Consider the following 25,811-nt stretch of genomic DNA (forward strand, 5'->3'; position numbering starts at 1 on the left):
AAATGACCCCGAACATGGCGAACATAAGTGGTCAATCAAACTTCCAGATATTCCAACAGGTCCTCCGAAAATACGATGGGAGGCCATCAGCAGGGACGAGAGCGACTCAACCTGTACCTGCAGGTGATTTAACTACCTCCCTGAGAGACATAATTATGTAGCTTCGGCTGATCCAAGCTATATTAGGAGAACTCTCGGACATTGAAGAGGATGAGGCACTATCTTATGATGCGAGGGTGATACACGAGTATGATGATCGGCGAAGCAGAGATACCCTACCCTTTTTACGAACAACATTGCGATGGGACCAAAAGTCGCAATGCCAGGTAAAAACATTTGAAATCCCCACCCGAGGCTGGACGGCATGGGCAAGTATTGAGACACTGACAAAGTTGAAATTTTTGGTTCGGCAACAAAGGGAATTTAACAAGTCAGGAGCGAAGGTCAAAGATCGTCTGGTGTTTGGATATGCTTCCGAGATCCTGCCAAGGGCATTCCGGGACATAGACGACCTAGAAAATCTGCAAAATCTAAGATTTGATCGACAAGACTCCTCCGATTCATCTTCCGAAGGTAGCTATCATAGGCGGCGAACTCGTCCCCGAAAGGTAGCAGTCAGTCATGAACACTACAGAGACTTGTTCTTCCAAATTGCTTGTATTGAAGAAGATTCTCGGTCAGCGTTGACGACTTTGGCCGTCAGAACCTTAGAAGCGCTAGACAAATTCATCGACCACATATTTCCCGGGGCCAGAAAGATTCTCGAAGAGGCTCATCATGGCGACCAAGTATCGTACCTTCAAGTATGGACCCTATTCCCGCCAGGCAGAATAGTGTATGAGAGGCGCGAAATCCCCCCATTTAATGAACTGTACGAGCAATGCTTTCGTGTAAGAAGGGTTGAGGACTTCATTAGTCATTACGACGGAACAAATGTATTTCGACTTGTCTTGGAAGAGATCGTTTACATGAAGGGCAATGGAGTACGCCCGGGCACCAAGTTAGTTTTAACGAGTCGACATATACGGGAATATGATGGCATGAGAGATATCACCACCGAAGGTCTCGGTCTCGTGCCTCTGAGCCTTATCCCCAAGGAAGAACAAAACCGGATTTGTATTGCAATTGCACAAAGAAGCCGGAGATTCCTCCATCTATCAGCCATTCCTTTCAGCATTTGGAATTACAACGGCCCGGTGAGGCTGATGACTAGCATAGCGGGACAAGGCACACGGGAGGAGACCAAACTATCACAGACAGAGAGGGCTTGGCAGGTATGTTTTCTCCTCAGTACCTATCCCGAAGACTAACCACACTGTCAGAGACACACTCATGAGAATGTGGTTATAGACCTAGTATCTTCAGCAACTTACTTCGCTCATCGATTTTCGCAATGGCTACATAACTTCCATGATATTGACGATGGTGTAGAAAAAGCGACGCCACTCCACATATCACACATCAATCCCACTGAAAATCAGGATTTGGACGGCGAAAACCATATTGGACAATTTCTTTTAATTTGCCGGGGCTATCTACCTGGGTATCTCATATCCTCCAGAGTTTATGCAGTCAACATCCTGGTTAGTGAGTTGAAACAGCCTGTTTGGGATCAGCAGGATTACTGGGGTTCAGCGGCACTGGCAATTCCTAGTATAGACTATTGGCATACACTCTTAGATAACTATTTTCAAGAAGGCAAGGATTTAGAAGCAAAGTTCGGACGTCGTCAAACGAGAGGCGCTGGCCTGGTCTTGGCATTGCAAGGTTCAAAAATCTTAACAAGGATGGCAGCAAAGAGTAAGTAGAGCCTTGTCGACGAAAGCGAGTGCTCAGACATCATTCACATCACTAACACCAACTTCCAGACATATCCGCAAAATTAAAAAGACCCTTGGTTGCTGTAAGTTCGAAAGAGGAAGACGAGAGACTTTCGGAGGCTTCGAAAGAAGCGCTTAGATGGGGCGGAGTTCTACACATAGACGACCACGGAGTTCCTAGATACCAACGTGAGGATCAAGGTAAGCACGAGGCATTGACCTTCAGTACCCATGCAAGTTTACTAAACATGTTCAATGAGTGTCAGAGCTGGCTAGCTATCTTTCCTTTTATCCCAGCGTTGTTCTGTTGTCATGCAGCGATGCGACTGAACTAGGTGCAGCTTGTGAGAACGAGATAGACGGTGTTATCGCATGCAACACAGCTTCAGATGACCCAATACCGGAATTGTGGAAATTATATCTTATTGCAGAGCTGCCAGGAGTCATTGCGTCGATCTCCGAACAGCGTCTGAATGATGCTTGTCGAATCTTGACGCAGCTTGAGCCCAGGGAGAGCCGTATGGGAAGAGTACTGAAAACGGCTAAAAGAATGGCTGTGGCGGAGATAAGAGCTGTCGGTTTTAGTCACGTACTGACTGTAATTCGGTCATCCTTATCTGGAGCTAGACTTGAGCAGGTCAAGAATATCCTGGCAGCTGGTGATGAGCTCGGAGTACAACTAAATAGTACAATCAATTAAGAAACAGATAGTATGACACTCTCCTGTTATATACTTTGTTTGAAAGAACTATGAGTATTTAACTTCTATAGATGGCTTGAACCAGGGGCAGCGGGTCGAAGCCTATTCGTCATCTTCCGGAATAAAGTTGGCCTCGAGTTCGCGATGAATACTGTGAGTGTCGAAACCCTCAAGCTCATCTCCTCTGATAGTCCAACCTTGTGCTTCAACAAACGCCTGTACTTCTCCTTGCAACTCCTCAACGTCCTCATACTCAAACCTCCAGCACTTGCGAACAATCTTTCCCATAAACCTATCCTCCAAATCAGCCATCCAGTCCTCTTCGACAATCAGGCGTCGTGTCTCGCGTGAATCCTCAAGACCTGGCATACGATAAGTCATAAACTCGTATACTAAGCTACCAAAATAGAACATGTCCGTTTTCAATGTTGGCACTTTCACGGCCCTATCCAGAGGGAGTTTGTCTGGCGCATAGTCCGTGTCGGTAAAGAACCAGCCAGGAAGGTTGTAGCGAGTGCTTGGATCATGGAATTCAGAGCCCACGAAACCAGCCAGAGAGATTGATAGAGACCCTGCGGTAATCCAGCAGTTATCCTCGTTGATCTCTCCGTAAGCGATCCCATAAGAGTGGATTAAAGAGAGGGCTGAGAGCAATTGCAAGCTCCATTGGTAGGCCAGAGGGCGAAATTCCGGCTTCATACGGGTGATGGGAGGCGAACAATCTTCTTGAGCAGCGTAGATTTGAGACCCATAGCTTCCGAGGAAGTTACCCAAAGAGCCGTATGTCGGTTTCTGAAGGATGGGGAGACCTGTCCAGGCGTCTTGGCCTATGACACTGGTAGCTATAGTCAGCAAGATAAACGGCAGTAATAGTATTCAAAAACGTACGGCACGATCCTAGGATGCTCCTGGCCAATCATGTTGTAAGCATAAGAGGTCTTGAAGCAGACGAAACCTCCAGGCTCCTCACGCCAGTCAGCATCTGGGTCATCATCCTCTGGGCCATCAGTCCAAAATCTGCAATGTGGTATAAATATGACAGAATTGGCGTCTCTGGAAAAGACGCTGGTGCCTCCAATGTCTATGGGGAATCGGAGGCGGAGACCTTGAGGGTCTGTTAACGGAACAGTACGACGACCCGTCGCAGTTCGGTATGTCGTTGCCAGACTTGGCTTGTTGTGGTAAGATCGGGCCATATTTGACAGATTCGAAAGAGCCTTTGGTCCAAGAAGCTTTCAACGGATGTTACATTGTTTGTGTTGATGCGTCGAGGTAGCATTCCTGTCCATTTCAGGCAGCAGGCTCTTCAGAGGACCCCACTTCGCTAACTGTGGATCGCTGGGTGCTGTGACCACTAATATTCCACTACATCCCCTGTAAGGACCCTCACATTCCGCCACTCCCGCCAAGACGCGATAAGATAACTCAACTTACCATAAACAACTCACTATTAATCCTTGAGCGTATGGCACGCCCGCGTATCGCCATGGCATTCTCCTCAGTATACATGGCTTTGGAGCCGTATCTAGACATCCCCTTCAACGCATCTCTCAGCGGAATCCTCTTCCTCGCTTACCGCTGTCTCATCTCAAAGCCCATCCTTCTCCTCACCATCGTCTACACCACCAGCGCCATCATCGTCCTCTTTGATCGAACCTCGACCAAAAAAGAAATGGCCAAAACCATGGCCGAACTACCCCTCGGCCTCGGCTCCGTCCTCTGGTTCATCGTCTCAGGCAGATCGACCAAAGTGCAATGGCTCCACGCGTTCACCATTTACGTCAACTTTGCTGTCTACGGCAATATTCTGATGATGGTCGCGACACCTTCTGGAGGGACCTTCCGTGGGATTAGCTGCAAAGTCGCTTGCATCTCTCTTTCAGCTTGGATTATTCTGCAAGGGTATCAAGTGCAGTGGGAAACTATCATGCTACATGACGACCTTTTTGTTTTCACCGCTGCTTCCAAGAGCTGGATTTTTGCGCACGCAGCCTACCGATTCATTCTGCTCACGCTGCCATGCTTTGGATCCGGAAGACGTCACCGGCTCATGGAGGTGTATTCTCTTGGTCTGACGTATTTATTGTCATGGAGTACTGGACTGCCGTTTGAGTACTGCTTCGGTATGGCGGATACAATCGTGGCGCCGGCAGTCACAGCGTGGTCATCCATTTCCAAGACTTTTAATCTTATTCCACGTGATGCAGGAAACGGTCAGCCATCTGCGAACGGTATCTCGGACACTGGAGATGTATACCTGGGAATCGTTGCACTTGCTGTAGCTGCTTATGCAGGCCTTAACATGCTCTCTCTAGGTCGTCTTGTATTTTAGCCGCTGGCAAACCTGAAATTTGAAGACATAGCTTGCTGGAACGATACTTCAGCGTGATGAAACATAGACAATGGCTACGTGCAGCAAACTTTTAATGGGGACTTAAGCCTGCAAGATATAATTCAAGAAAAAAGAATGCAGAGCTGCTAAAGGTAGACGAGTGATACGCAAACGCAATGCCAGAAACTATTGGATAAACACACTTCAAGCTCGTGTGTATAACTTGACGGTCGTTGAAGTCTTGGAGTCCCGAGAGATAGAAGCAGCACAAACAATGCCGCTCATTCGTGGCCGTGGAAAGGGCATCTGTCTTCTCATTTATCACATGATTGACCTACGGAGTAGAACTTTAGAGTCTCGCTTGATGTAAAGTCAAGACATCATGGGCAAACATGGGCTAGTCTCGCGATTCAGCATCTGCCTCTATGTAACCTAATACTCTCATCCGAGGTCTATGATGCAGTATTAGTATCCTCCTGCTCGAGGCAAAGTCCTACCCAAATTTACCCAGTTTCCATAACCACTTGCAAGACTAACATCCAGGCATTATCTACGGGATGCTTTTACCAAAATAGTCCTAAGATACTCTGAAGATCCCTACTGCTCAAACTGCCACCAACGTGATCGACGGCATCCTCAACATGATACCAAAGAAGGCTTGCACGCTCGCCCAAGTTCAGTCTCCTGCAGGCTAAGATCAACTTATGTAAGCTTGCAATGTTTATCTGTGGCCTCAAACGCTTTACGTTCAACAACATGACTCGTAAATATCAATGCGGCAAGCCAGTTACTCAGATACGTACATTAGGTCAGAAGGGTTAGTGATATAAAGAGAATCCGGGTTACTTATTCTTTGTGATAGCCACTCCGCAAAGATTGATGACCATGGCGGGTTAATCTACAGACAATAGGGGTCATGGCGCAGATGTTCTGGAGTTTGAGAGCAAAGACCAATTTTACTTGTTGAGACCTCTTTTACATTGAGTTTGCAGTATAATTGATGCCGCGTAACCCTTGAACTTAAGTTGGTCCACGCATAGATGTGAGAGCTGCCGGATCAACGGAAGCGTGACATCATTCGGTCACCCGTGATTCAATAGTTGCTGATATAGAAGCTTGAAGTACCTTTAGTGTAATGTCAACTGGGACTATCTATCAAGTTCCGTCAAAAGAACCTTGTGTTGTCCAATGAATAACACGATCAAGATCTGCCGGAGGTCCGGCAACAAGCAGGCAATCCACACACACCAATGTCCCCGTGGGTTTGCGGGTTAGCGCAAAAGATCCACCGTTTTAGCAACTATTCCCTTAACATGAACCAGCTCAATACCATCACGAAGATGGAATGATCATCCAATCCCATCTGTAGCACATTATGATAATCCTTTAGACTTTGTACACTGGAGCTATCTGCAAATCTCGGATTCTCCGTTCTTTTCCGTGTTCGTTAGCGTCATTCTTTAATTCCCCCACATTCAACCTACTTACAAGGATAGCTGGCCCGGATTCGTCGGAATACCAATTGTTGATAGGTCAATTCCCGGAACTCAGGGTCTCACGTCAGGTCAAGACTTGGCAACATGGTTCACCGACGCGTGCCGCCATAACATGTCGTGATATCAAATCTCGTTTGTAGCGGCATGTTATGCCGATCTCCAGCACAACACTGCCATGTAACGCTATTACATATTTGTTGAAGACTGTCAGCTAAAACATCCATGAACGATCAACCTGCAGCTATCCTTGCCGCAAAAAGTCTAATCACGAACCGAGCGGTCAAAAAAGACCAGGGGCTGAACCACGCATCTTTTAAGTTTCTGGGATGTTGGAAAAAGATAAATAGCTCCACATAGCCCCCTACAATTCATGCAATACTACTCAACCCCGTCACCACATTAGTATATCTCCAGTCGTCACGCAGACCTTCATCATGCATTCTTGGTCATACCTTGGAGCTTCAGCGCTAATGCTCGCAAACATGGTCTCGGGTCTCAGCATCAAACTCGACGCCAAGGCTGGAAAGTCTTGCGAGTATACCGCGCCATGGCAGACGCTCCCTGAGCTTCCGCCTATGCCCAAGGCCAATTTCAAGGGTACTGCACCAATTGACGGCATTGATCTTTGGTATGCGACCTTCGGAAGGCCGCTCAAAGAGACTATGGCGAAAGGCCTTAGTCCTGTTGTTTTCCTCCACGGTGGCTTTGCCAACAGTGATTACTGGGCCAACCAGATCCGATATTTCAAGGATCACCCCTACACTTTAATCACAATCGATTCTCGAGCTCAGGGTCGTTCGTCAGATGATACAAGTCGACCGTTGACCTATGACCTTATGACTAAAGATGTCATTGGATTGATGGATCATCTTGGGATTGAGAAGTTCTCAACTGTCGGTTGGTCTGACGGCGCATGCATTTCTTTCGACCTCGCGATGAACTTTACTTCTCGTCTAGATCGTACCTTTGCATTCGGCGGTACTTACAGCCCTGAGAACATCAATGCGACGGCTGGAGAGAGTCCCGTGTTCTTGGAGTACATGAAGAGAGTTGAGAAGGAGTATAAGAAGAACTCACCATCCAGGGGTACATTCCACGACTTTTCGGAGAGGATGGACGCGATGTGGGCTACTCTGCCAGACTGGGATGCAAAGTCCTTTGCCAAGATTCCTACTCGTTACTCTGACACCAATGCCCCCATCATGTGGATTGTCGATGGAGACTCTGAGGAGGCGGTCACTCGTACCACTCCCGGTGAGATTCATAGCTGGGTAAATCAACCATTCCTTACTTCTCTTCTGTTGCTAATAGTATCTCAGATCTGGGGTTCTGATCTTGTTATCCTACCCGGAGTCAGCCACTTTGCGTAAGTCACTGCATCTGTATCTACGCGACATCGATTAACCTTTTCACAGTTTTATGCAAGACCCACAGACCTTCAATGCCATGGTTGAACGCTTCCTCGAGATGCCTCGTTTCCCTGGCGAGCTGTAGAGTATCATTGTAGTGCTTGGTGGCATTTAGCATACTGGTCTACAGGTACGAGGAGGAGATGACGGACCACCATTCTTTCATTTAATTGAAATCTTCAGACATTACAATCTGCTCGGTATACTATTGCAATCAGCCTATCAAGCTCTTGGCAGTTTCCCCCAACCCAATGACCAATAGTCCTCTTCTCTGTCCAAGCCCACTTCCCAACAATAATAGAAGCCAAAGGCACAACTCCCAGAGTGACCAACCCAACCAGCCATAGGTCCCAGTTCCTAGCCTTGAAAGTCGACATGCGCATATCAGCTGTCTGCAGATGCATCGGTCGCAGTTCCTTCTCACCATCAAATCGTCCTTCAGTATCATACATGACCTCTTCGATAAGATCAGCACCAAGTTCCTTGCGACGTGATGCAGCTCTGGCGATCCGCTGCATACGTGTGCAGTTGCGCTTGTATAATCCATCGATGTCCTCTGATAACAGCTTGATTGTTTGACAGACTTCTTCTGGAGTGAAGCGGAATTTATCTAAAGCTTCAGAGGTTCCGCTTGCGACGAGTCGGGGTACGTTGGAGATCTGATCGAAGAAAAATCCTATAGCCAGCATTGGTTTCCTGTGGTACAGACCCTCATTGGCGCTAGAGCCACCGCCGTGGGTCAGGTAGATAACTGTATGATCATGATCTAGAATAACACGCTGTGGAGCAAAGGTCGTGATGAGAAAGGATGAGTGTTCACCCTTCAATAAGGATGCAAAAGTAAAACCTTTACCACCTGTGCCACTGAATTGATGACTGGTATCAATGTCTCGACGCGCAGCTTCCGGTATAGACCAGATGACTCCAGCAATCGGTCCTTGATCCATAGCTGCGACTAGTCCTTGCACCAGCTTAGCTACATGATGGTTGGATAAGACGATATGGGTACCAAGAGTCAAGTACAAAGTCTTCTTATGCTTCTCCAAAAAGCCCTCATACGGCTCTGAGAGGGGAGGATAAGCATCGGCAAGAATCGGACGAATTGCTTGTACCAATGGCGGTATATCCTTTGACACCTCCAAGCCAAAGAACGAATTGATCACTACTTTGCTTGGAGCTGGAAGTGGGTAGTTTACCCTAGCATCTTGTTTTATCTGCTTAGTCCACTTGACCTATTTGATGATGGAAGGCAATGCCTTAAAAACAACAAGCTGATTCCTGAAACGCAGCCACATCAAAGCATTCTCAGACGTTAATATCCCTTTAATTTGAAACCCTGGTTGACCCGGGATGTTGGAGCAGGGATGCATAAAAGCCGGCATCTGAGGATATATCATAGCAATGGGGCTAACTGGTACTGGATATCCTTGATGGCGTTTACGAAAAGTCGGCGATTATCATATCGGGCTTTGTAGCAGGATTATCGACAATACGCTTTAGATGCTGGTATGCTTAAGTCCAGTATGAGTCAAACAGATACTTCGAGTCTATGATAACAGTAAAGGCCTTGGAAGCGTCCTACTCTTGCATGCGGAGATAATAAGCTTCGAGATCTTCATGTGAAGGCCCGTGACCCATGAGGTGAAGTTGGCTGATATACTCGTAGCCCATGGTCCATGACTCTTGACCCTCCAGAGTCGCAAAGTCAACGACGTGGCCTCGCTGAGCGAGAACCTTTCCAATCTCTAGACCGGGGGCTACGACCATAAGTGTCAGCGGTGGGAGCGCAAAGCCTTGCGATGGAGTCTTACCAGCGTGAGTGTAGCCGCCCACAGTGACGACCATCAAAACCTTACGAGGTGGAGTCGGTGGAGTCATGATTACCTAAAGACACAGAACGAAGAGGCCCCGTCGAGAGTATAGTTAACTCATGAGCTGTTTTCCGAGACGATGCAAACGAAGAAAAAATAAAAGGCAGCCTGAGCAGATATCGACGAGATAGCAATTCAGATGGGGCTGTGTAGGGTTGTACGGGGGCGTATGGGAAAGAAATGGGGAGATCGGCTATATTGGATTATCCGAGACCTATGCTAAGAACTCCTTCGGACCAAAATCTTTCTCGAATGGGCTTATCGGGGTGTTTGATCGAATGATCGATGCGTCGGAGGTGGCCAGCCAATCATAATAGCAAATGTCAGTAACCGTGAACTTGAATCATCTGAGACAGTTGTTTGACTAAACAGTCCAGTGGCTCATTTGTTAATAGTATCTGACGTATGACAAACGACAAGACGCCAATCGAGTTTCACGAGAAGACTGAAATCATTGTCGGCGCTCTCCGCAGCAATATTCTGGATGTTGAAAAGCTTTCCTTCTGATCTTCGTGTCGCTTTCAAGACGAAGCCTCCAGTCCGAGGCCTCTGGTTCCCATTGTAAGTCTACCACAGCCATTACTGCTTTAATTGCATCCCCGACGGTTTACAGGACTCTGTCTTTGAGTCCATTAACTAGAAGGCGCACGATGCGATCCTAGTATCAAATACTATAATGGCGATTTATTTAGGTCATTGATTGGCTTTACCGCAGTCTGCAAATATTTGACTTATATATGGCGACCTCAAATTCGTCATCGTAGACCTCTTGAAGACCCTTACGGTTAGCTACTCTAAGCTGCTCCCTCTATTACTCACTGACCGCGATAATCTTGTCTGCCATTGCAGGTAGCGTTTCGGCAACCACGTCTAGCTCCCCATAGATCTCATAGAGATATTCACCCTCCAACACCATACTGTAAGCAGTCCTAAACCTAAAGCACCTCATGTTAGTTCCTCATACAACAATCGCCACAAAAAGCACAACTTACCCAGCAGACTTTGCCCCAGACACGTCCCAAAGATGCGCAGCAGCGAACCAAGGCTTTGACTCAGAAGTGGAAAGCCTGTTCAAAATAGGCCCATAAGCCTCAGGACACGGCTTCGCGACTCCATTTGTGTCACAAGATAGTAGATTCTCAGCCGGCATGTCAACACCCGCTTTCGAGAAATACCCCCCCACACGGGAGATATCCCCAGTCGTGAAGCACCAAACAGTGAAACCAGCACCACGAAGCTTCTGAATACATTCTGCAGCTCCATCCCTAAGTTTCAACTCCTTGAACTCATTCATCAAGTATGCAACATCCTCTGCGGCTGCAAAAGAGCGGGGATTCTCAACGCCAGCATAATGAAGACAGCGGTAAAATAGAGCCTCAAAAAGCTTGAGGAACTGTACGTAATGGCCGTGGAGAGACAAGTACGCGTACTCACGCTCTGCCATTTCTAGCCAGCATATTCCGAGGAGTGTGGGCTGAATACCCCGAGGGATGAGCTTATCGCCCAGGCGCTCTTTGATAGCTTCGTAGAGATGCTCGTAGCTGACGAGGGTTCCGACCACGTCGAAGACAACGTTTCTATTGGGGGCAGTCATTGTCTCAGAGATATTTTGATAATGATACCGATAGAGTGAAATAGATGGATAAGGCTACGCCTGGTTCCTGTACAGTGTTTGGCTGTTATTATGTGGGGGATTAAGTAGTAGGTTTGTCGTTATCAATCACAGCATGGGTATGTATCTTCCCCGCATCAAGATGTAATACTAAGGCGTTCATACGACATCAAAGTTCCTTGAAACCTTATCAATCAGTCACTTGATTCCCAAGTTTGGTTCGGCAGCTCAGAGAAGCCCGGACCGGCCGTGTAATGTTATCATTGATGGTCGAACCGGAAGACTCTCACCGGGACGATCACTTATGGCCTTGATTACATATTGTTACCACACGAACGACCATGACGCCCTCCAAAGACTATCTTCAGATCGGTAACCTATTTGTTACATCTGCAGCTTGTACTCCTTTGGGACGACAGTTGGGAGACCTTGCGCGGCGAGTTCAGTGAGACAAGGATATCACACCGACCGAACCTGGGGAAATGCTCTTAATTCTGTTTTGGAGCTACATCCTAAGTTCCATAACCATCCTTTACAGAACCAAGGTTTAGAGGCCCATAAGCTGATGATGGAATTTAGTCTGGTATAGGAAGCTCTAGATAATCCTCACACTTGGCATTCCGACCCATTTAGGAGTAGCCGCCGTTGTTATACCTACCCATTATACTCAATACTGCGATCTTGAATGGACAATTCCATGTATGTATACCCCAGTTCATATGTTCCAGGGCCAACGATGCATTTAGCCAGAGCTTAACGCCATGAATACTGGTGAACGCAGCAATCAGACTCATTTCTAGTGCCACCAGTCGGGATTGCCATGTCCTGAAAGTTCAGCTTCTTCATGCTTGTTGACCACTGTGAGACCGGTGATGGCATATGATGATCATTTACCTCGAACCATTTGCATGGAAGCTTCATGATCTCCTCAGATAACGGTCCTGTGCATCAAGCCGGATCGACCACGCCGGTCCTTCTCATCTTATCAGTTTGTAAAAAGAGGGCGCGCTTTGGGTTATAGAACTGCTGTAGCAACAGACTCAAGAGCGGGGGTAAAGTTGAGCTATGCGATTGGGTAACATTCACCAAGACGTATTGGGAACTGATGCAACATACTGGTCTGTTGTGGTCTGCCGATCGAACCCACCGGATCAGAATTACTGCTTCGGGTCTAGCCCCGTCATGATGGAGCTGCGTGGGATTTATACGCTAGCTGAGGACCTCTTTGGTAGGGTACACGCGACATTTAGCAATGTAACCCAAAGAGTGAGGAGTAAGTACCAAACTATCGGTAAATGATTTGGCTTTGAGGGGTAAAAGAGTAAGTCCAACATTCATATTGAGCAACGAGTAGTTCAGTCAGGATCAGGATGTACTCCTCACGATCGATATGCATCCTATTTTGGAAGCACTATCTACAATTTTGCACCTTCCCTCCTCTGGACTGTCTTCCAAGTGTCCAGTATAGTGTTGTTGGGACTATCAAGCCTCTCTTGAGTAGCCTTGTAGAGCTTCGGTATACCTGTCTTCTCGTAGCTCAAGCCCTCCATCACCATAGACGCCACGCCTTTCGCTGACAGGAATATCTGCGGCATACCGTGTCCACTGAAGCCGGCAAGCATATACTGACTCTGTCTTCCGGGGACAGCACCCACATGGGGCAAGCCATCAGATGAGTAACCCATAACTGGTCCGAGTGTAAGTAACTTTTCAACAAAGAGAGGTACGTCAACTCACCTCCAGTCCAAACCTTGGACGTATACGCGCCACTGTCTTCCCAGCCGTGGAAGACACGCTGCATATATCCATCAAAGTAGTTCTTCGCTGAGTCAATTAACTGGTCGTCGTTGACGTTGTTGTACCAGCTGTCAAGATCATGGTAGTACATTGATCGTGCGCCCCCGACAATAATGCTTCCGTCTAGCCTGGGGATGAGATACTCGTACTTGGTATCAGACCAGCGAATAATGTACGAGTTTGGCAGTAAGGGCGCTGGGGTCTTGGTCGGCTTGATGTGACTGCAAATGCCCCGAACCGGGACGATCTTGTCAGCGAACTCGGGCAAGATGGATGATGTGTAGGCGTTGGTTGCGTAGATGATCTTTGTAGCTCGGATCGTGCCGCGAGAAGTCTTCAGTGTCAGATAGCCCTCCTCATCGGGCTTTTCAGTAACTGCAGTGACTGGCGTGTGGGTCTGCAGATTGACACCAGCATCAACAGCCTTGGACAGTAGTTGGAGAATGAGCTTGTAAGGCCAGCAGTGGCCCGCCGTGTAGGAAAAGCAGCCTTTGGCCCCCTTGACACCTGAAAGCTAAGACACAGACTGTGAGTACCATTTCAGCTATTCAATTGGAATCTGATGTTGCTTACCTGCTCAGCTTCAGCGCCTTCAGCAAAGTAGACATCTTGCATAACAGAAACCCCGTTCTGTCTGAGAGCGTCTACTCCCGCTTTTATCTTATCCAGTATGGTATCTGACATAAGCGCATCGACAGCACGGGTGTAGACAAAGTCGCAGTCAACACCCTCTTGCTCAATTGCTTTTTTGACAGCAGCAAGATTCTTGGCTTCGAACTCTGCTGCCTCTGCCGCAGCTTCGATGCCGTAAGTAGCCAGAAGATTCGCAGGTCGGTTGTACGGATCTGGTTTCAGATGGCCACCTGTATTAAATAACACTGTTAAAGCAGAATTTGGCACTGGAGGTTGAGGGTCACATACCATTTCGTCCCGTAGCTCCCGAGCAAGCCTGACGAGCTTCAAGAATCACAATCTTGGGCGCAGGAACGCCTCGAGCCTTGCACTGCTCAAGAATATGATAAACTGTCGCAACGCCTGCGTAGCCAGCACCGATGATGGCAATGTCGACTTGGGCAGGAAGCTCTAGTGTTGAGCGGTGGTTATCGAGAAGATGCGGCTCTGACCTCCAAAATGGGGTTGTGGCGTTATCGACAGGAAGAGGAGAGGGCGACATGGTAGTGATTGTGGCTGGATAAGGTATCTTGGTTTAGTTGTTATCTGTCTTTGAAAAAACAAGGAAGTGAGATGTTGAGTAAAATAGGTGTGAGCAATCAGTAGCCTCCACTTTATTGAACCCCGTACTACACTTTGTAAACGAGGTGAATGTAACTCACCGATGCACCTTGAGGGCGAAGCAGAAAGGGAAACTCAATCATGTGCCTCTAAAGCCCGATACGTGCTATCAGTTGACCGGCCCGGTCGTTATGGTAGCAGAAACGTTTATCTGAAAACACGATGACATCCAGTACTAGTGTTTCGTTCATGTTGCACCCAGACCAATCCTGTAATAAAAAAGGGTTTACAGAGTAAGCCTAAAATAACACTAGAGAATTGCCGTATCGAGTAAAACCGGCCCGGTCTAGCGAGATTGTCTGCTGTTACATACCCTACACGGCCAATCAGCACAGTGGATAACGCGGCAATTTAGTGCCTGATAGCTGAACCAAATCTGGGCGTTCCCCGCGATAAGCATTTGAACCAGCAAACGCGGGGTAACCCTCCCACCACTCAATGCTACCCTACGCCATGAGCAGCGAGGTCTCCCAAAGTTAGTTGGCTGATAACCAATGATATATATGCTATTACTGTCCTTCGCAGAATGATTCCATACGAGTTTAATCGTTCCCTGCTCAAGAGACCATTTCTGACCATCCAAACGGAATAATATTGTATGCAGCATGGCGACTGCAGCCCCCAAGGACGACACCAAAATCAGTGGACACAATGATCTTGCTCCAACTACCAGTTACATCGACGGCGAAGTCCTCGATGCAGGAATTGACTACGGCTACTTCAATGCTTCAAAGTTCACAAAGTCCTACAGGAGCGTTTTGTTTCAAATGATCCTCCTTGGACTGTAAGTCATGTCACCGAAATCACGTTCAACTCTTGCTTATATCTCCATAGTCTCTCCTGCGTTGGTCCAGCAATGTCTGATGCCATTTCCAACCTTGGAGGCGGCGGTCTCTCCACCCCGTACCTAGCAAACCTGGCGACGTCTCTCAACTACACGGCTGGATGTCTGCTCACTCTCTTCGGCGGCCCCTTGATCAACAAGTTCGGTATCAAATGGTCCTGCATCATAGCAGCGGTTGGAATGCCTCTTTCCGGCTCTGCGTACTACGTTTGCGCCAAGTACCGTGTTAATTGGTATCTCATCTTTGCAAAGGTAATTCCAGCTTTGTACATAGCTTGTCATTGCTGACCGGTTTCATAGATACTCACAGGATTCACCTATGGCTTTTTGTACGTCGCAGAGTCTACGGCCATGCTGTCATACCCCCTCGCAAACGACAGAGGCTTCTACCTAGGTTAGTAATCTGCAAACCCTGTATAAGGAGCTCCTGACAGCTTATCTAGGTGTATGGTCTGCCATGCGGAACTCTGGAAGCGTCATTGGAGGTGCCATTAATTTTTCCAATAATCACAGTGACTCCAAAGCAGGTGGCGTTGCATGGTCTACCTACCTCGTTTTTATTGCCTTCGGTATGTCGCACACCCCAAGGATAGTCTACCAAGTGTCTGACTAGAATTCAATAGAATGCACAGGCCTGATTTGGGCTTTCTTGCTCTCGCCAACTAGGCGGGTCCGACGTCATGATGGCACCAAAGTTGCCATGTCTGAGAGAGCTAGCTGGAGGCAAGAGTTTGCTGCCTTATGGAAGCATTTACAGCGCAGAAAGGTAAGTTGTTTGTAGCCGTGGTCGCAAGCACTTGCTAATACTGGAATCGAGACCTGGCTCATGGCTTTACCTGCCTTTTACTCGTTCTTCTGTGGCGGAACGATGGGCACCTATTTGTCGTTGCACTTTTCAGTGCGAGCGAGAGCATTGTCTTCTCTCCTCCTCCGTAAGTGCATGGCCAACCTATGCTGAGTGCAAGATAATAACTTGGTATCACCCATCAGCTACCCTTTCCATCGTCGAGGTGATCCTCTATGGAAAGCTTCTAGACAGGACCAGGTGGTCCCAGACCAAGCGAGCATGGATCTCTTTTGCTTGCTGGCTAATTCCACAAGCAGCCTGCTTCATCTGGATTGGAATCGAGTATTCCAAGTTCGGCGGCAGAAAACTCGAAAACGCTTTGGACTATGAGACGTATGTTTCTCCTTGGCCTCGTAGTATCCCTTGCACTAATTACTAACGGATACCTCAAAGTAACACCAGAAGATGGGTGGAGGCTTACCTCCCATATTTGATCATGCAGTCAACTAGCTACGTATGCCAGCTATCTCTATACTGGATCCTCGGAACTTTCTCCACCGATGCCGGATCTTCTGCCCGTTCGGGTGGTTTGCTCCGAGCCTTTGAGACGGCCGGACAGACGGTCTCCTACGCGATCAACTCTCACAGCGGATCCGACGCTAGGATTCCCTTCTATGTCCACGCGGCCATCTTGTGCCTCACTATTCCCTGCATGGTGTTCCTCATTCGGCTTGTACCAGAAGCCCCAGCTGCAACAGATATTGATGTAGAGCCAGTAGTCGAATCACCTGCTAACAAGCAGGTCGACTAAGAGCTGAGAAACGGTGGACAGTAGTGTAAAGTGTTAGAAGGTTGATGAGTAGGAGAGACCTGCAATTATGTATTGTTATCGGGGCCTGATTATGAGATTTCGCCCTCTAGAATGGAATTTGTTTATCAATTGATCATATATGTGGTGCCGTGAATAGACCTTGAGCTACACGTGTTATTGTGCAACTGAATCTTGTGGCTGAGAGATTGAATCAGCACCAAGAGCTTAAAAAGGTTGTATACCAACCAAGTTATTCCAAGTCTTACCTAATTAAGCTATTACATGAATAATGAGTAGGAAAAGGGCAGTACTGTGCTTTTCACAAGCACCGTAATTAACGAAGCGGCGGTTTAAGGATCACTACCTTCATGTTGCGAATGAACACGACAGCATGTGATTTCAACATGTTTCTCATGTAGGCCTTGTTGCCTTGATACACAATTACATCCCGAAGTGCTTCATGCGCCTTGCTGCTGTATAAAATAAGATACACAAGTTTGCAGACTGCTTCTTCCAGTGGAACATGAGTCTGACGAAACATAGCTGTTAAGGTTTTCTTAAGAAGGCTTTAATTTATGGAAAATAACTCAACTCCCAATAAGGCCAACGTCGACTTCTATAATCTTTAACGAGCCCCCAAGACGGCGTATCAATCGGCTCACAACTTGGGTCCATCCTCAACAGTCAGAGTGCCTGTCTTCTGGATGAGGTATTCCTCAATAGCCACATCCTTGCCTGCTTCTTTGCCATAGCCCGACATCTTGATTCCACCGAATGGAGACTCAGCACATGAGGCATTACCTATATATTGTTAGTCTTCAGGGCGACTTAGTGATAGAATTTAACATACCAGTATTCATACCGATCATTCCAGCTTCCAAGCTTTCGAAAAGTCTCCAGGTTCGGGAGACGTCTCTGGTGAAGAAGTAGGATGCCAAGCCCATCGAAGTATCATTGGCCTTCTGCACAACTTCGTCTTCGGTTTCAAACTTGTACAGCCCCAGTATGGGTCCAAAGATCTCTTCTTGAGTCGTGAGCATATCCGAGGTCATGCCAGAGATGATAGTTGGTTCGAAAAAGTATCCATTCAGATTCTCTGGCTGTTTGCCGCCGCAGAGAATCTTTCCTCCCTTACTGACAGCATCTTCGACATGTTTCTTCACTTTGTCAACGCCGCGAGAAGTAGTCAGCGGCCCCATAGTGGATGAGGTCTCAGATCCGTGTCCCACTCGGAGCTTGCTGGTGGCCTCAACCATCATCTGCGCAAACTTGTCATAAACGCCGCTTTGAACATAGACTCGATTGGCGTGGGTGCATGCTTGGCCTGCAGTTCGCCATTTCAGTATCATAAGAGCTGCGACTGCTTGCTCAAGATTGCCATCATTAAAAATGATGAAAGGACAGTTTCCGCCCAGCTCCATAGTGACCTTCTTCAGCCCGTAACTGCAGTGCCTCGCGACGATACTGCCGACAGAAGTACTGCCAGTAAAGGTGACCTTGCGGACAAGCGGATGCTTGCAGAGTGTCTCGCTGACCGATGGGGTGTTGGCATTATCAGTTGAGATAACGTTGAGCACTCCTGGAGGCAGACCCGCACGAAGGGCCAGGTCTGCCAGAGCCATGACACTGAATGGTGTTTCGGGCGATGGTTTGACGATCATGGAACATCCTGCGGCTAAAGCAGCCGAGACCTTGCGGATGATCATAGCGACAGGGAAGTTCCAGGGGACGAGAGCAACGCACACACCGATCGGCTGCTTGATGACAAAGGTTCGACGGTCAGATATAGAGGGTTGAGCAATAGACCCTCTGATACGCTCAGCCTCGCCGGCAAACCACCAGGCAAAGCCAAGGGCATAATCCACCTCACCAAGGGCTTCGGCCATAGGTTTACCGGTCTCGAAGACGACGATCTTGGCGATGTCTTGTCGTGCATTGGTGATCAGTTCGTGCCACTTGAGAAGGATCTTAGCTCGCTGGCGAGGATTTATGTGGCGGTAGCTTTGGAGGGCAGCATCCGACGACTCAACATATTTGTCAACGTCACAGACTTCGTTAGTGGGACTAGTGGCCCAGATCTGACCAGAGCCAGGATCTACAGAATATTATATGAGCTTTCGTTCGTTCTTTGCTGTCTGACTCTTAGGCTTAGCTTACCTTCAACGTCGAACCTTTTTCCGGACTGGGCTTGAACCCATTGGCCATTTAATAGTGATTCCTCGTGCAGGAGGGACGGATCGTCCAGCTGTAAAGCGGGTGTTAGTCTTTTGCCACGATGTATCAACAGTTGAAAAGGGTCAAGACCTTGAAAGGGAAGCTTCGTGTCATAGTGTGATGGTGAATAGTGAATACTCGAATACTGAAGCGATGAGTTGATGTACAAAATGATCATGAATACCGAAAGGACTTATATAATTTCTCTACAACTAACTTGAGACGCTGTCTTGAAGATAAAGGATGCGACCGGCCCTGGCACGATGGATGGTGACAGCCGTCTGTCACACCCTGTGGACGACCGGGTACGGCAACGGAGTTCAATAGCCCCATGATACTCTTGTCCTCTAACTAAGCCGGTTGTTAGTCAGTGAAGTATTTGTCATATTTCGAACATTCATTGAGCCTACACTGCATGCGAGGTCTATCAATATGCTACGCCCCGAAATGAATTGCCGATCGTCGGATAGGGCGGGTCGTGTAGAGCACCCACGGGACTTCCCCACTTCCCCGAATCGGCAGTTGCCAGCCGGTCCCGGTCCCGGCGCCGCTAGCTTATCAGCCCCCATTCGTTCTCATAACAACATAACAATGACTACCGGCGGACTCCCACTCGAGGGCATTCGGATGCTAGACATGACCCGGGTGTTGGCCGGACTGCAAGTCAGCCACTTCTGTCTGGCTGAGTAATGAATCGCAAATCTCATTGGTTTTGCTCGAAATCGATAAGCGTTTTCGCATTACGAGCTTGCAGGTACAGTTTGATTTAGGTGTAAATGCATATGTGGCAAAGATAACTAGGATTATTGGTTTGCTACCTAATCGTGCGACCGATATCTAGTAGAGTCCATAGCTACTTGCAGTTTCAGTATCCTCCCCGAGTATTATTACACGCGCCGACAACTTGGGACAACCTCACTCCAGTAGAAAGGCCAGAAGCATACAAGGTGCTTAAGCAGCAACACCGACGGGCTTCTGGCAGAAAGCACCGAGCTCAAGCTACATCATGGTCAGCCAATATATTACTTTGGAAAGCAAATAGAGGGAACTTACAATCTCGGAGAGGCCACAGCAGCGAGCCTTCTGACCAGACTCGGCGCAAATCTCCTGGAATTCCTTGGCGCTGTTGGGAGTCTTGGTAGCTATTATCACAATTAGTAACTATCGATCTTGAATATTGAAGGGCGAACTCACGAGCGCGGCAGTCACCAGAGAGGACACCGACGAGGTTGAGACTGCAGCACTGAGGGTTGCCAAAGAGGCCACCGCTGGGGCAAGCTTCGTAGCCGTTGGAGGAGGTAGCAGGCGCGGCGATCGCGGTGCCAGCGAGGAAGAGAGAGACGATGGCGTAGAACTGCATGGTTGCGGTTTTGAAAGATTGGATTGGAAAGGTTGAAGAGTGAGAGTGATGGATTGTTTGGATGCTGAGTGATGATGGTGAAATATCTGGAAGGCTGGCGCAAGATGCAGCCTTTATAGAGAAAGAAGCTCAAGAGCTCCAAGACAAGTCATTTCTCTTAGGCATTCTGGATTTCATTTTCCAATCTCCCGTTCCTCAACAACTCTGAGTTGTACATGATGACTTCTGCTTCCGGCGAGGGGGGTTGAAGTTTGGAATGCTCCTCAGCTCTGCATCGTCCTTTTTTGATGCACGAAACTGGACCGTGTCCTCGATAAGGCCAACCGGGTTGTCAAACCCACGACGCTACCATGATTTATTTGCAGATCATCATGCTCTAAAGATTGGCCTACCCCAGAGTATTGAATTTTGAGAGAATAATAAACAAGTTTAGTTTAATAACCTATACTAATCCGGCTGATGGAATATATGTAATCTTTCAAGAGCGAAGCAGTAGTTCCATCAGGTTAGTATAATACCAAAATCCTCTATAAATTTGACTCTCAGCTTACAGTATATTGGTCAGTACTACAGTGACTTATTGAAATAAGAAAAGAACAACTACTAGATAGTACTTGCTTCCCGCCGAGAGCAATGTTGTCAACGCTGAGACAGGGTATAAAAATGCAAGGAATCGATCTCATTGTTGATAGAAAAGAAAAAGGCTACTGTAAGGAGTATCCCTGTAATTGAGTTTCGGAACTCGCTATCTCGAACAACTAATGGCCGAAGCTGCGAGGGACTCATCATGAATCAGCTTTTACTTACTCGATCCAGACTAAAACCATGACTCATGCAACTACCGTGACGATGTCTTAGACAAAACTCAGGAACCAGCCGCCGATCCTATCCCTAAATGTGGAGATTTACTATATAAATAACTGGACTCGCGGAGAATTCTCCACGTCACCATGTTACCGGCAACTCGGCTGATAGCTTCTCCCTTGATGATGTCTCGGACGTCAGAGAATAATTGTTGATCTCTACTGGATTCGATTTGACAGCTGCGCATGGATCATTTAGCGAAAGCGAGGCAATACTAGTTGATGATCACTGCTGTATTCAGGAAGTCATTCGCTGTCATGCTTCGCTTAGTGCACACAGAGACTTACCAGCAGAGCTGAATTGATTAATGGAACTCTGTTGCGAGATTGGCTTAGAATTGACAGCATAACAATACCATCATTATCATCATGGCCATTATCAGTATGCTTTTATTAGTAACGTCAGGTCAAATTCACACACCAAGCAATGCTGACAGATCAATTTTAATGCAAAAGTTTAATTGCCAAGCTAATGCGAAACTATGAACAAGAATGTAATCCTATTAAGTGGCCAAACTCAGAATTGAACATCCAAGCCCGGACAGTATATTTCCGGATAGCCAACAACTATTACGGCTCAACTCAAGACACTACACTATACACCTCACCCTTGCACAGAATCTACAGGGGACCTCCCAACAGAATGAGTCCAAACCCGATGATACCCAAAAGCCCCAACTCAACGTAGGAAGACTTGGCTGCGCCAGCGGTGATAGCAGATGGTTCTCCAGGAGCAGGGCCGGTAGGGCTAGTAGCCGGTTTCTCTCCAGAGGGGCCGGGTACGACTGAAGTTGCCAGGGAGGCAGGGGGGTGCGGAACTTCTCCTCCAGCACCGCAAGTAGTGCATGCAGCAGGGGGGTTGGGGTGCTCTGTCTTCTCCTCGCCAGGGTTGTTGGTGGGCTTGAGAGGTTGGGGAAGACTAGCAGATGGAGGCTTGGGGCCGCACGAGGTGCATTCTTCTGGCTGATGACCCGTGGGGACTGGCTTTACAGCCGGGGCAGACGGAACAGGCTGTGGCTGAACCGGAGGCTTTCCAGATGGTTCACCCTGATCGTGGCATGTCTCGCAGTGCTCAGGCTGCGGCTTCCAAGGGCCCTTGGTAGGAGTAGCCTCAGGACACGGAACAGTCAATGTCGCAGTGATAGGCTTCTCACCACAAGAGTTACAAACAGTAACAGTTGAGGTAAACCCAGGCGGAACACCAGTAGTGCGAGGCTGACACTTTTCCTTGTGGCACGCCTCAGTGATGGTGTACGTGTGCAGACGAAGACCCGTGGAGCAGAACTCGTGATACTCAGTAGTATACACGGTATGAGGACCAACACCTGTGCCGTTGCCGGACCAAGTACTGGTCGGCTCGACGATGATGGAGGTGATGGTGGGAAAGGTCTTGGTTGAGGTAACGCAGGAGGTTGTCTCTGCATTGACTGCAAGACCGGCAGTCAGGAGGAACGGGATGAGGGACTTGAAGGTTTGCATTTTGAAGCGAGTGACGAAGCGAGTGACAAATGTGTGAACGAGTGAAAGTTGGTAAGGGACTTGTATGTCTGCCATCACAAAAACATCCCTTCGGCCAAGTATTATATATCACCGGCCTTCAGTACCCAAACTCTTCTAAAATTACTTTCACACTTTCATACCTGGCGACATCGCAACACTTCCAACTTTGAGACCAAAACATACACAACGCAGCTGAAGCAAAAACTCAAAGCCTGTTGAACCGTCCAAACGAGGCAATACTGACATCTCTGCCTTGCATAAGAGTTCCCACGCCAAAGCTGTTTCGGGAAGGTGATCGGCGGCTAATATCTCCGATGGGGCATCGCTTAGCGGAGAGAATGTGAGACAGGCAGGATATAGTCTAGTGTCAATAGAAGACATTCAAGAGACAAAGTTTTGCGATGGGAGCTGAAAGGCTTCGTTTTTGCGGTGCGAAGTCGGGTCACGGAGGTCGTGTCGGCATTTGTGAACTCAAACATTAGAAATCACCTCAATGCCGTGTGTTGTTGTTGTTGTTGTTGTTCAGAAATCAACACCTGGGTTCACGGTTCGGACGTGTATATACAGCTCGTCCTCAGCCTGAATCTAGTGGGAATCACTTGAAACTCAACGACATCTTCTCCCCAGTTTCTCATTACACTCGTTTCCTTCATATCACTCGCTTAGTCTTCTTCCCCTGGACACTCGTTACTCACCATGAAGTCCAAGAGTATCATGGCCGCTTCAGCAGTGATGGAGCTTGCACTTGCCCAAGCCTCTGCGGATCCTCTTTGTTCAACCATCATCAATCTTCAGCCCATCGAATATCAGTTCCAGCAGCCTATCCTCATCGACTCCTACTTCCCTGCCAACACTGACATTGTCCTCGATGATGGCCATGTTGTGCATGTCACCAATGCTCCCACGTCTTTGAGCACTGTCCTCACTGATGTCTCGACTAGCTTGACTACTCTGACCAGGTACGTTCGACATGCCATTGACAGTTGTATGAGACTCAACTAATCATTTCCAAATAGTGCCACCAATGGTAACGGCAACGGCAACGGTTCTCCTCCCGATGGAGGCTACCTCACCTTCACTGTTCCTGCGAACCCTGATGACATTGGCAACCAACCTGTCACCAAGACCTACCCCCCGACTGAGCCAGGCCAGCCGGGTGTTGTAATTATCCAGGTCCCAACATCTCCTCCTGGAGTTAATGGGTCCCCATCTTCAATCCCGTATGTCACGGTCACTACCACCGGAGACTTTTCTTCTCTCACCGGCCCTGCCACTACTACTATCACCCCTGATAAGCCAGGAGCAACCGGCAGTGTCATCATCGAGGTCCCCAACACCAAGGCTGATCCCTCTTCAGCATCTTATGTCACTGTCACTACTACAGGTGGCCTTTCTCCTACTGATGACCCTCTCACAAGCACTGTTCCTCCCAGCAACCCTTCCGATCCCGGCACTGTCATCGTTATAGTGCCAAGCTCCACGGCTGCACCCTCATCCTCTGTACCTTTTATTACCGTTACTACCACTGGTAGTAGCCTCAACCCAACAGACGGCCCGGTCACTTCGACTATTTCTCCATCAGGATCAACTGGTACAGGTACCGTTATCGTGGAGGTTCCTCCTTCTAGTTCTCCTGCTTCAATCCCATTTACCACTGTTACCACCACCGGTAGCACTCTCAACCCCACAGACAACCCAGTCACGTCCACTATTTCGCCATCTGGCTCAACAGGTACGGGCACTGTCATCGTGGAGGTTCCTCCTTCCAGTTCTCCTGCTTCTTCAATCCCATTTACCACTATTACCACCACCGGTAGCACTCTCAACCCCACAGACAACCCAGTCACGTCCACTATTTCGCCATCTGGCTCAACAGGTACGGGCACTGTCATCGTGGAGGTCCCCCCTTCCAGTTCTCCTGCTGGCCCCGGCTCATCTTCCACTCCCGCCTCTTTTGTCACTCGCACTGTAACTGGAGAGGATGGCAATGGTGAGCCCTCCACCACTACCATCTCTCCCACCGCAAGCTCTGGCCCAGCGACAGTAATTGTCGAAGTCCCGCCTGTGACCAACAGCCCTTCATCTTCATCACCTGGAGACAGTAGCTCTGGAGGTCCTGGCTCCACTGGACCTAGCAGCCCTGCTACTCAGGGGCCCAGCGATAGCGCCGCTCCATCTAGTAGCACTGGCGGTACTGTACCATCATCTTCTGCTCCTGAAACATCTAGCCCCAGCCAGGCGACTACCGATGATACTGCTTCGAGCACGCCAGCAAGTAGTTCGGCTGCGCCCTCCAGTTCTGATGCAGACACGAGCAGCCCTGCCACCTCTGCTGCTTCTTCAAGTAGCGATGCAGAGACCAGTTCTCCTGCCAACCCCACCACCTCCAGCCCTGCTTCGTCAGCGGCTACCTCAGCGTCCGGTTCCTCCACAGAGTCTACTCCCAGCTCCTCCACCAGCGCCGCGGCCGCCAACTTTAATCCTTGCCCCGACAGTCTCTATGGAAACCCCGAGTGTTGTTCCCTTGATGTTCTTGGGGTTGCAGACGCTGAATGCGACTCACGTGAGTACATTCGTGCTGAAATATGACACGTTGCAGCTAACATGGTTCATAGCCACTGAAACCCCTACCGATGCCGCCGACTTCCAAGCCATCTGCGCTGCTAGTGGTAAACGAGCACGATGCTGTGCCCTTCCAGTGGTAAGTCTTGTTCTTTGGCAGGAAAGAGTAGATGCTAACTCATATCGTCCTGTAGCTTGGCCAAGCTCTTGTTTGTATGACTCCCGTTGGCGTATCTAACTAAGCTCAGCTTGGCACCTTTTATTGGGAGATGAGATAATATTATGGAGGGACTTGGTTGACGGCTTGCGAGTGGCCTTTGGTAAGCCAGGGATGAAATGGACGGAAAATATTAAAAATGGAATGTTTTCTATGCTCTCAGGGTACCACTTTTACATATGCAGTTGTTGTAATACTGATAGCCGACTTGGATCTTCAATTCTAATGGCTCTGAGCATTGTCCTTTTCTCAGTGACCATTGCGTACGTCTTCCCATGCCATAACCATTAGTTCCGCTGGGTTCCGGGGCACATTGAAATGCA

At 48.4% G+C, this 25,811-nt stretch overlaps 14 protein-coding genes across 14 annotated transcripts; 5 read left to right on the plus strand and 9 right to left on the minus strand.

Annotated features, from left to right (window-relative positions):
- Positions 1–14: 14 nt before the first annotated feature.
- FPRO_10099 (uncharacterized protein) lies at positions 15–2,520 on the plus strand (the record flags this gene model as incomplete). The annotated part of the gene is made up of 5 exons (XM_031233563.1): positions 15–123; positions 187–1,274; positions 1,323–1,800; positions 1,869–2,021; positions 2,087–2,520. 5 exons carry the CDS (start codon positions 15–17, stop codon positions 2,518–2,520), a joined length of 2,262 nt encoding a protein of 753 aa, XP_031083387.1.
- A 102-nt stretch (positions 2,521–2,622) lies between these two features.
- FPRO_10100 (uncharacterized protein) lies at positions 2,623–3,716 on the minus strand (the record flags this gene model as incomplete). Its single annotated transcript, XM_031233564.1, has 2 exons — positions 2,623–3,355; positions 3,409–3,716. 2 exons carry the CDS (start codon positions 3,714–3,716, stop codon positions 2,623–2,625), a joined length of 1,041 nt encoding a protein of 346 aa, XP_031083388.1.
- Positions 3,717–4,006: 290 nt separating this feature from the next.
- Positions 4,007–4,852, plus strand: FPRO_10101 (uncharacterized protein; the record flags this gene model as incomplete). The annotated part of the gene is made up of 1 exon (XM_031233565.1): positions 4,007–4,852. One exon carries the CDS (start codon positions 4,007–4,009, stop codon positions 4,850–4,852), a length of 846 nt encoding a protein of 281 aa, XP_031083389.1.
- Positions 4,853–6,782: 1,930 nt separating this feature from the next.
- On the plus strand, positions 6,783–7,842 carry FPRO_10102 (uncharacterized protein; the record flags this gene model as incomplete). The annotated part of the gene is made up of 3 exons (XM_031233566.1): positions 6,783–7,619; positions 7,668–7,714; positions 7,764–7,842. 3 exons carry the CDS (start codon positions 6,783–6,785, stop codon positions 7,840–7,842), a joined length of 963 nt encoding a protein of 320 aa, XP_031083390.1.
- A 94-nt stretch (positions 7,843–7,936) lies between these two features.
- FPRO_10103 (uncharacterized protein) lies at positions 7,937–8,704 on the minus strand (the record flags this gene model as incomplete). The annotated part of the gene is made up of 1 exon (XM_031233567.1): positions 7,937–8,704. The coding sequence occupies one exon, from the start codon at positions 8,702–8,704 to the stop codon at positions 7,937–7,939; it is 768 nt and encodes a 255-aa protein (XP_031083391.1).
- Positions 8,705–9,335: 631 nt separating this feature from the next.
- On the minus strand, positions 9,336–9,635 carry FPRO_10104 (uncharacterized protein; the record flags this gene model as incomplete). The annotated part of the gene is made up of 2 exons (XM_031233568.1): positions 9,336–9,514; positions 9,569–9,635. 2 exons carry the CDS (start codon positions 9,633–9,635, stop codon positions 9,336–9,338), a joined length of 246 nt encoding a protein of 81 aa, XP_031083392.1.
- A 699-nt stretch (positions 9,636–10,334) lies between these two features.
- Positions 10,335–11,222, minus strand: FPRO_10105 (uncharacterized protein; the record flags this gene model as incomplete). Its single annotated transcript, XM_031233569.1, has 3 exons — positions 10,335–10,406; positions 10,452–10,563; positions 10,621–11,222. The coding sequence occupies 3 exons, from the start codon at positions 11,220–11,222 to the stop codon at positions 10,335–10,337; spliced, it is 786 nt and encodes a 261-aa protein (XP_031083393.1).
- A 530-nt stretch (positions 11,223–11,752) lies between these two features.
- On the minus strand, positions 11,753–12,034 carry FPRO_10106 (uncharacterized protein; the record flags this gene model as incomplete). The annotated part of the gene is made up of 2 exons (XM_031233570.1): positions 11,753–11,802; positions 11,899–12,034. The coding sequence occupies 2 exons, from the start codon at positions 12,032–12,034 to the stop codon at positions 11,753–11,755; spliced, it is 186 nt and encodes a 61-aa protein (XP_031083394.1).
- Positions 12,035–12,655: 621 nt separating this feature from the next.
- Positions 12,656–14,211, minus strand: FPRO_10107 (uncharacterized protein; the record flags this gene model as incomplete). The annotated part of the gene is made up of 4 exons (XM_031233571.1): positions 12,656–12,927; positions 12,978–13,551; positions 13,611–13,900; positions 13,959–14,211. 4 exons carry the CDS (start codon positions 14,209–14,211, stop codon positions 12,656–12,658), a joined length of 1,389 nt encoding a protein of 462 aa, XP_031083395.1.
- Positions 14,212–14,935: 724 nt separating this feature from the next.
- Positions 14,936–16,772, plus strand: FPRO_10108 (uncharacterized protein; the record flags this gene model as incomplete). Its single annotated transcript, XM_031233573.1, has 8 exons — positions 14,936–15,114; positions 15,165–15,426; positions 15,475–15,568; positions 15,618–15,743; positions 15,798–15,940; positions 15,992–16,106; positions 16,165–16,354; positions 16,415–16,772. The coding sequence occupies 8 exons, from the start codon at positions 14,936–14,938 to the stop codon at positions 16,770–16,772; spliced, it is 1,467 nt and encodes a 488-aa protein (XP_031083396.1).
- A 658-nt stretch (positions 16,773–17,430) lies between these two features.
- FPRO_10109 (putative UGA2-succinate semialdehyde dehydrogenase) lies at positions 17,431–19,100 on the minus strand (the record flags this gene model as incomplete). The annotated part of the gene is made up of 4 exons (XM_031233574.1): positions 17,431–17,573; positions 17,623–18,867; positions 18,930–19,017; positions 19,077–19,100. The coding sequence occupies 4 exons, from the start codon at positions 19,098–19,100 to the stop codon at positions 17,431–17,433; spliced, it is 1,500 nt and encodes a 499-aa protein (XP_031083397.1).
- Positions 19,101–19,937: 837 nt separating this feature from the next.
- On the minus strand, positions 19,938–20,346 carry FPRO_10110 (uncharacterized protein; the record flags this gene model as incomplete). The annotated part of the gene is made up of 3 exons (XM_031233575.1): positions 19,938–19,985; positions 20,040–20,128; positions 20,181–20,346. 3 exons carry the CDS (start codon positions 20,344–20,346, stop codon positions 19,938–19,940), a joined length of 303 nt encoding a protein of 100 aa, XP_031083398.1.
- A 1,484-nt stretch (positions 20,347–21,830) lies between these two features.
- Positions 21,831–22,688, minus strand: FPRO_10111 (uncharacterized protein; the record flags this gene model as incomplete). Its single annotated transcript, XM_031233576.1, has 1 exon — positions 21,831–22,688. One exon carries the CDS (start codon positions 22,686–22,688, stop codon positions 21,831–21,833), a length of 858 nt encoding a protein of 285 aa, XP_031083399.1.
- A 717-nt stretch (positions 22,689–23,405) lies between these two features.
- FPRO_10112 (uncharacterized protein) lies at positions 23,406–25,513 on the plus strand (the record flags this gene model as incomplete). Its single annotated transcript, XM_031233577.1, has 4 exons — positions 23,406–23,668; positions 23,726–25,272; positions 25,325–25,410; positions 25,466–25,513. The coding sequence occupies 4 exons, from the start codon at positions 23,406–23,408 to the stop codon at positions 25,511–25,513; spliced, it is 1,944 nt and encodes a 647-aa protein (XP_031083400.1).
- Between the last annotated feature and the right edge of the window lie 298 nt (positions 25,514–25,811).

The sequence above is a fragment of the Fusarium proliferatum genome, assembly GCF_900067095.1.
Source record: "Fusarium proliferatum ET1 genome assembly, contig: FPRO_scaffold006, whole genome shotgun sequence".
NCBI classification, from domain to species: Eukaryota; Fungi; Ascomycota; class Sordariomycetes; order Hypocreales; family Nectriaceae; genus Fusarium; species Fusarium proliferatum.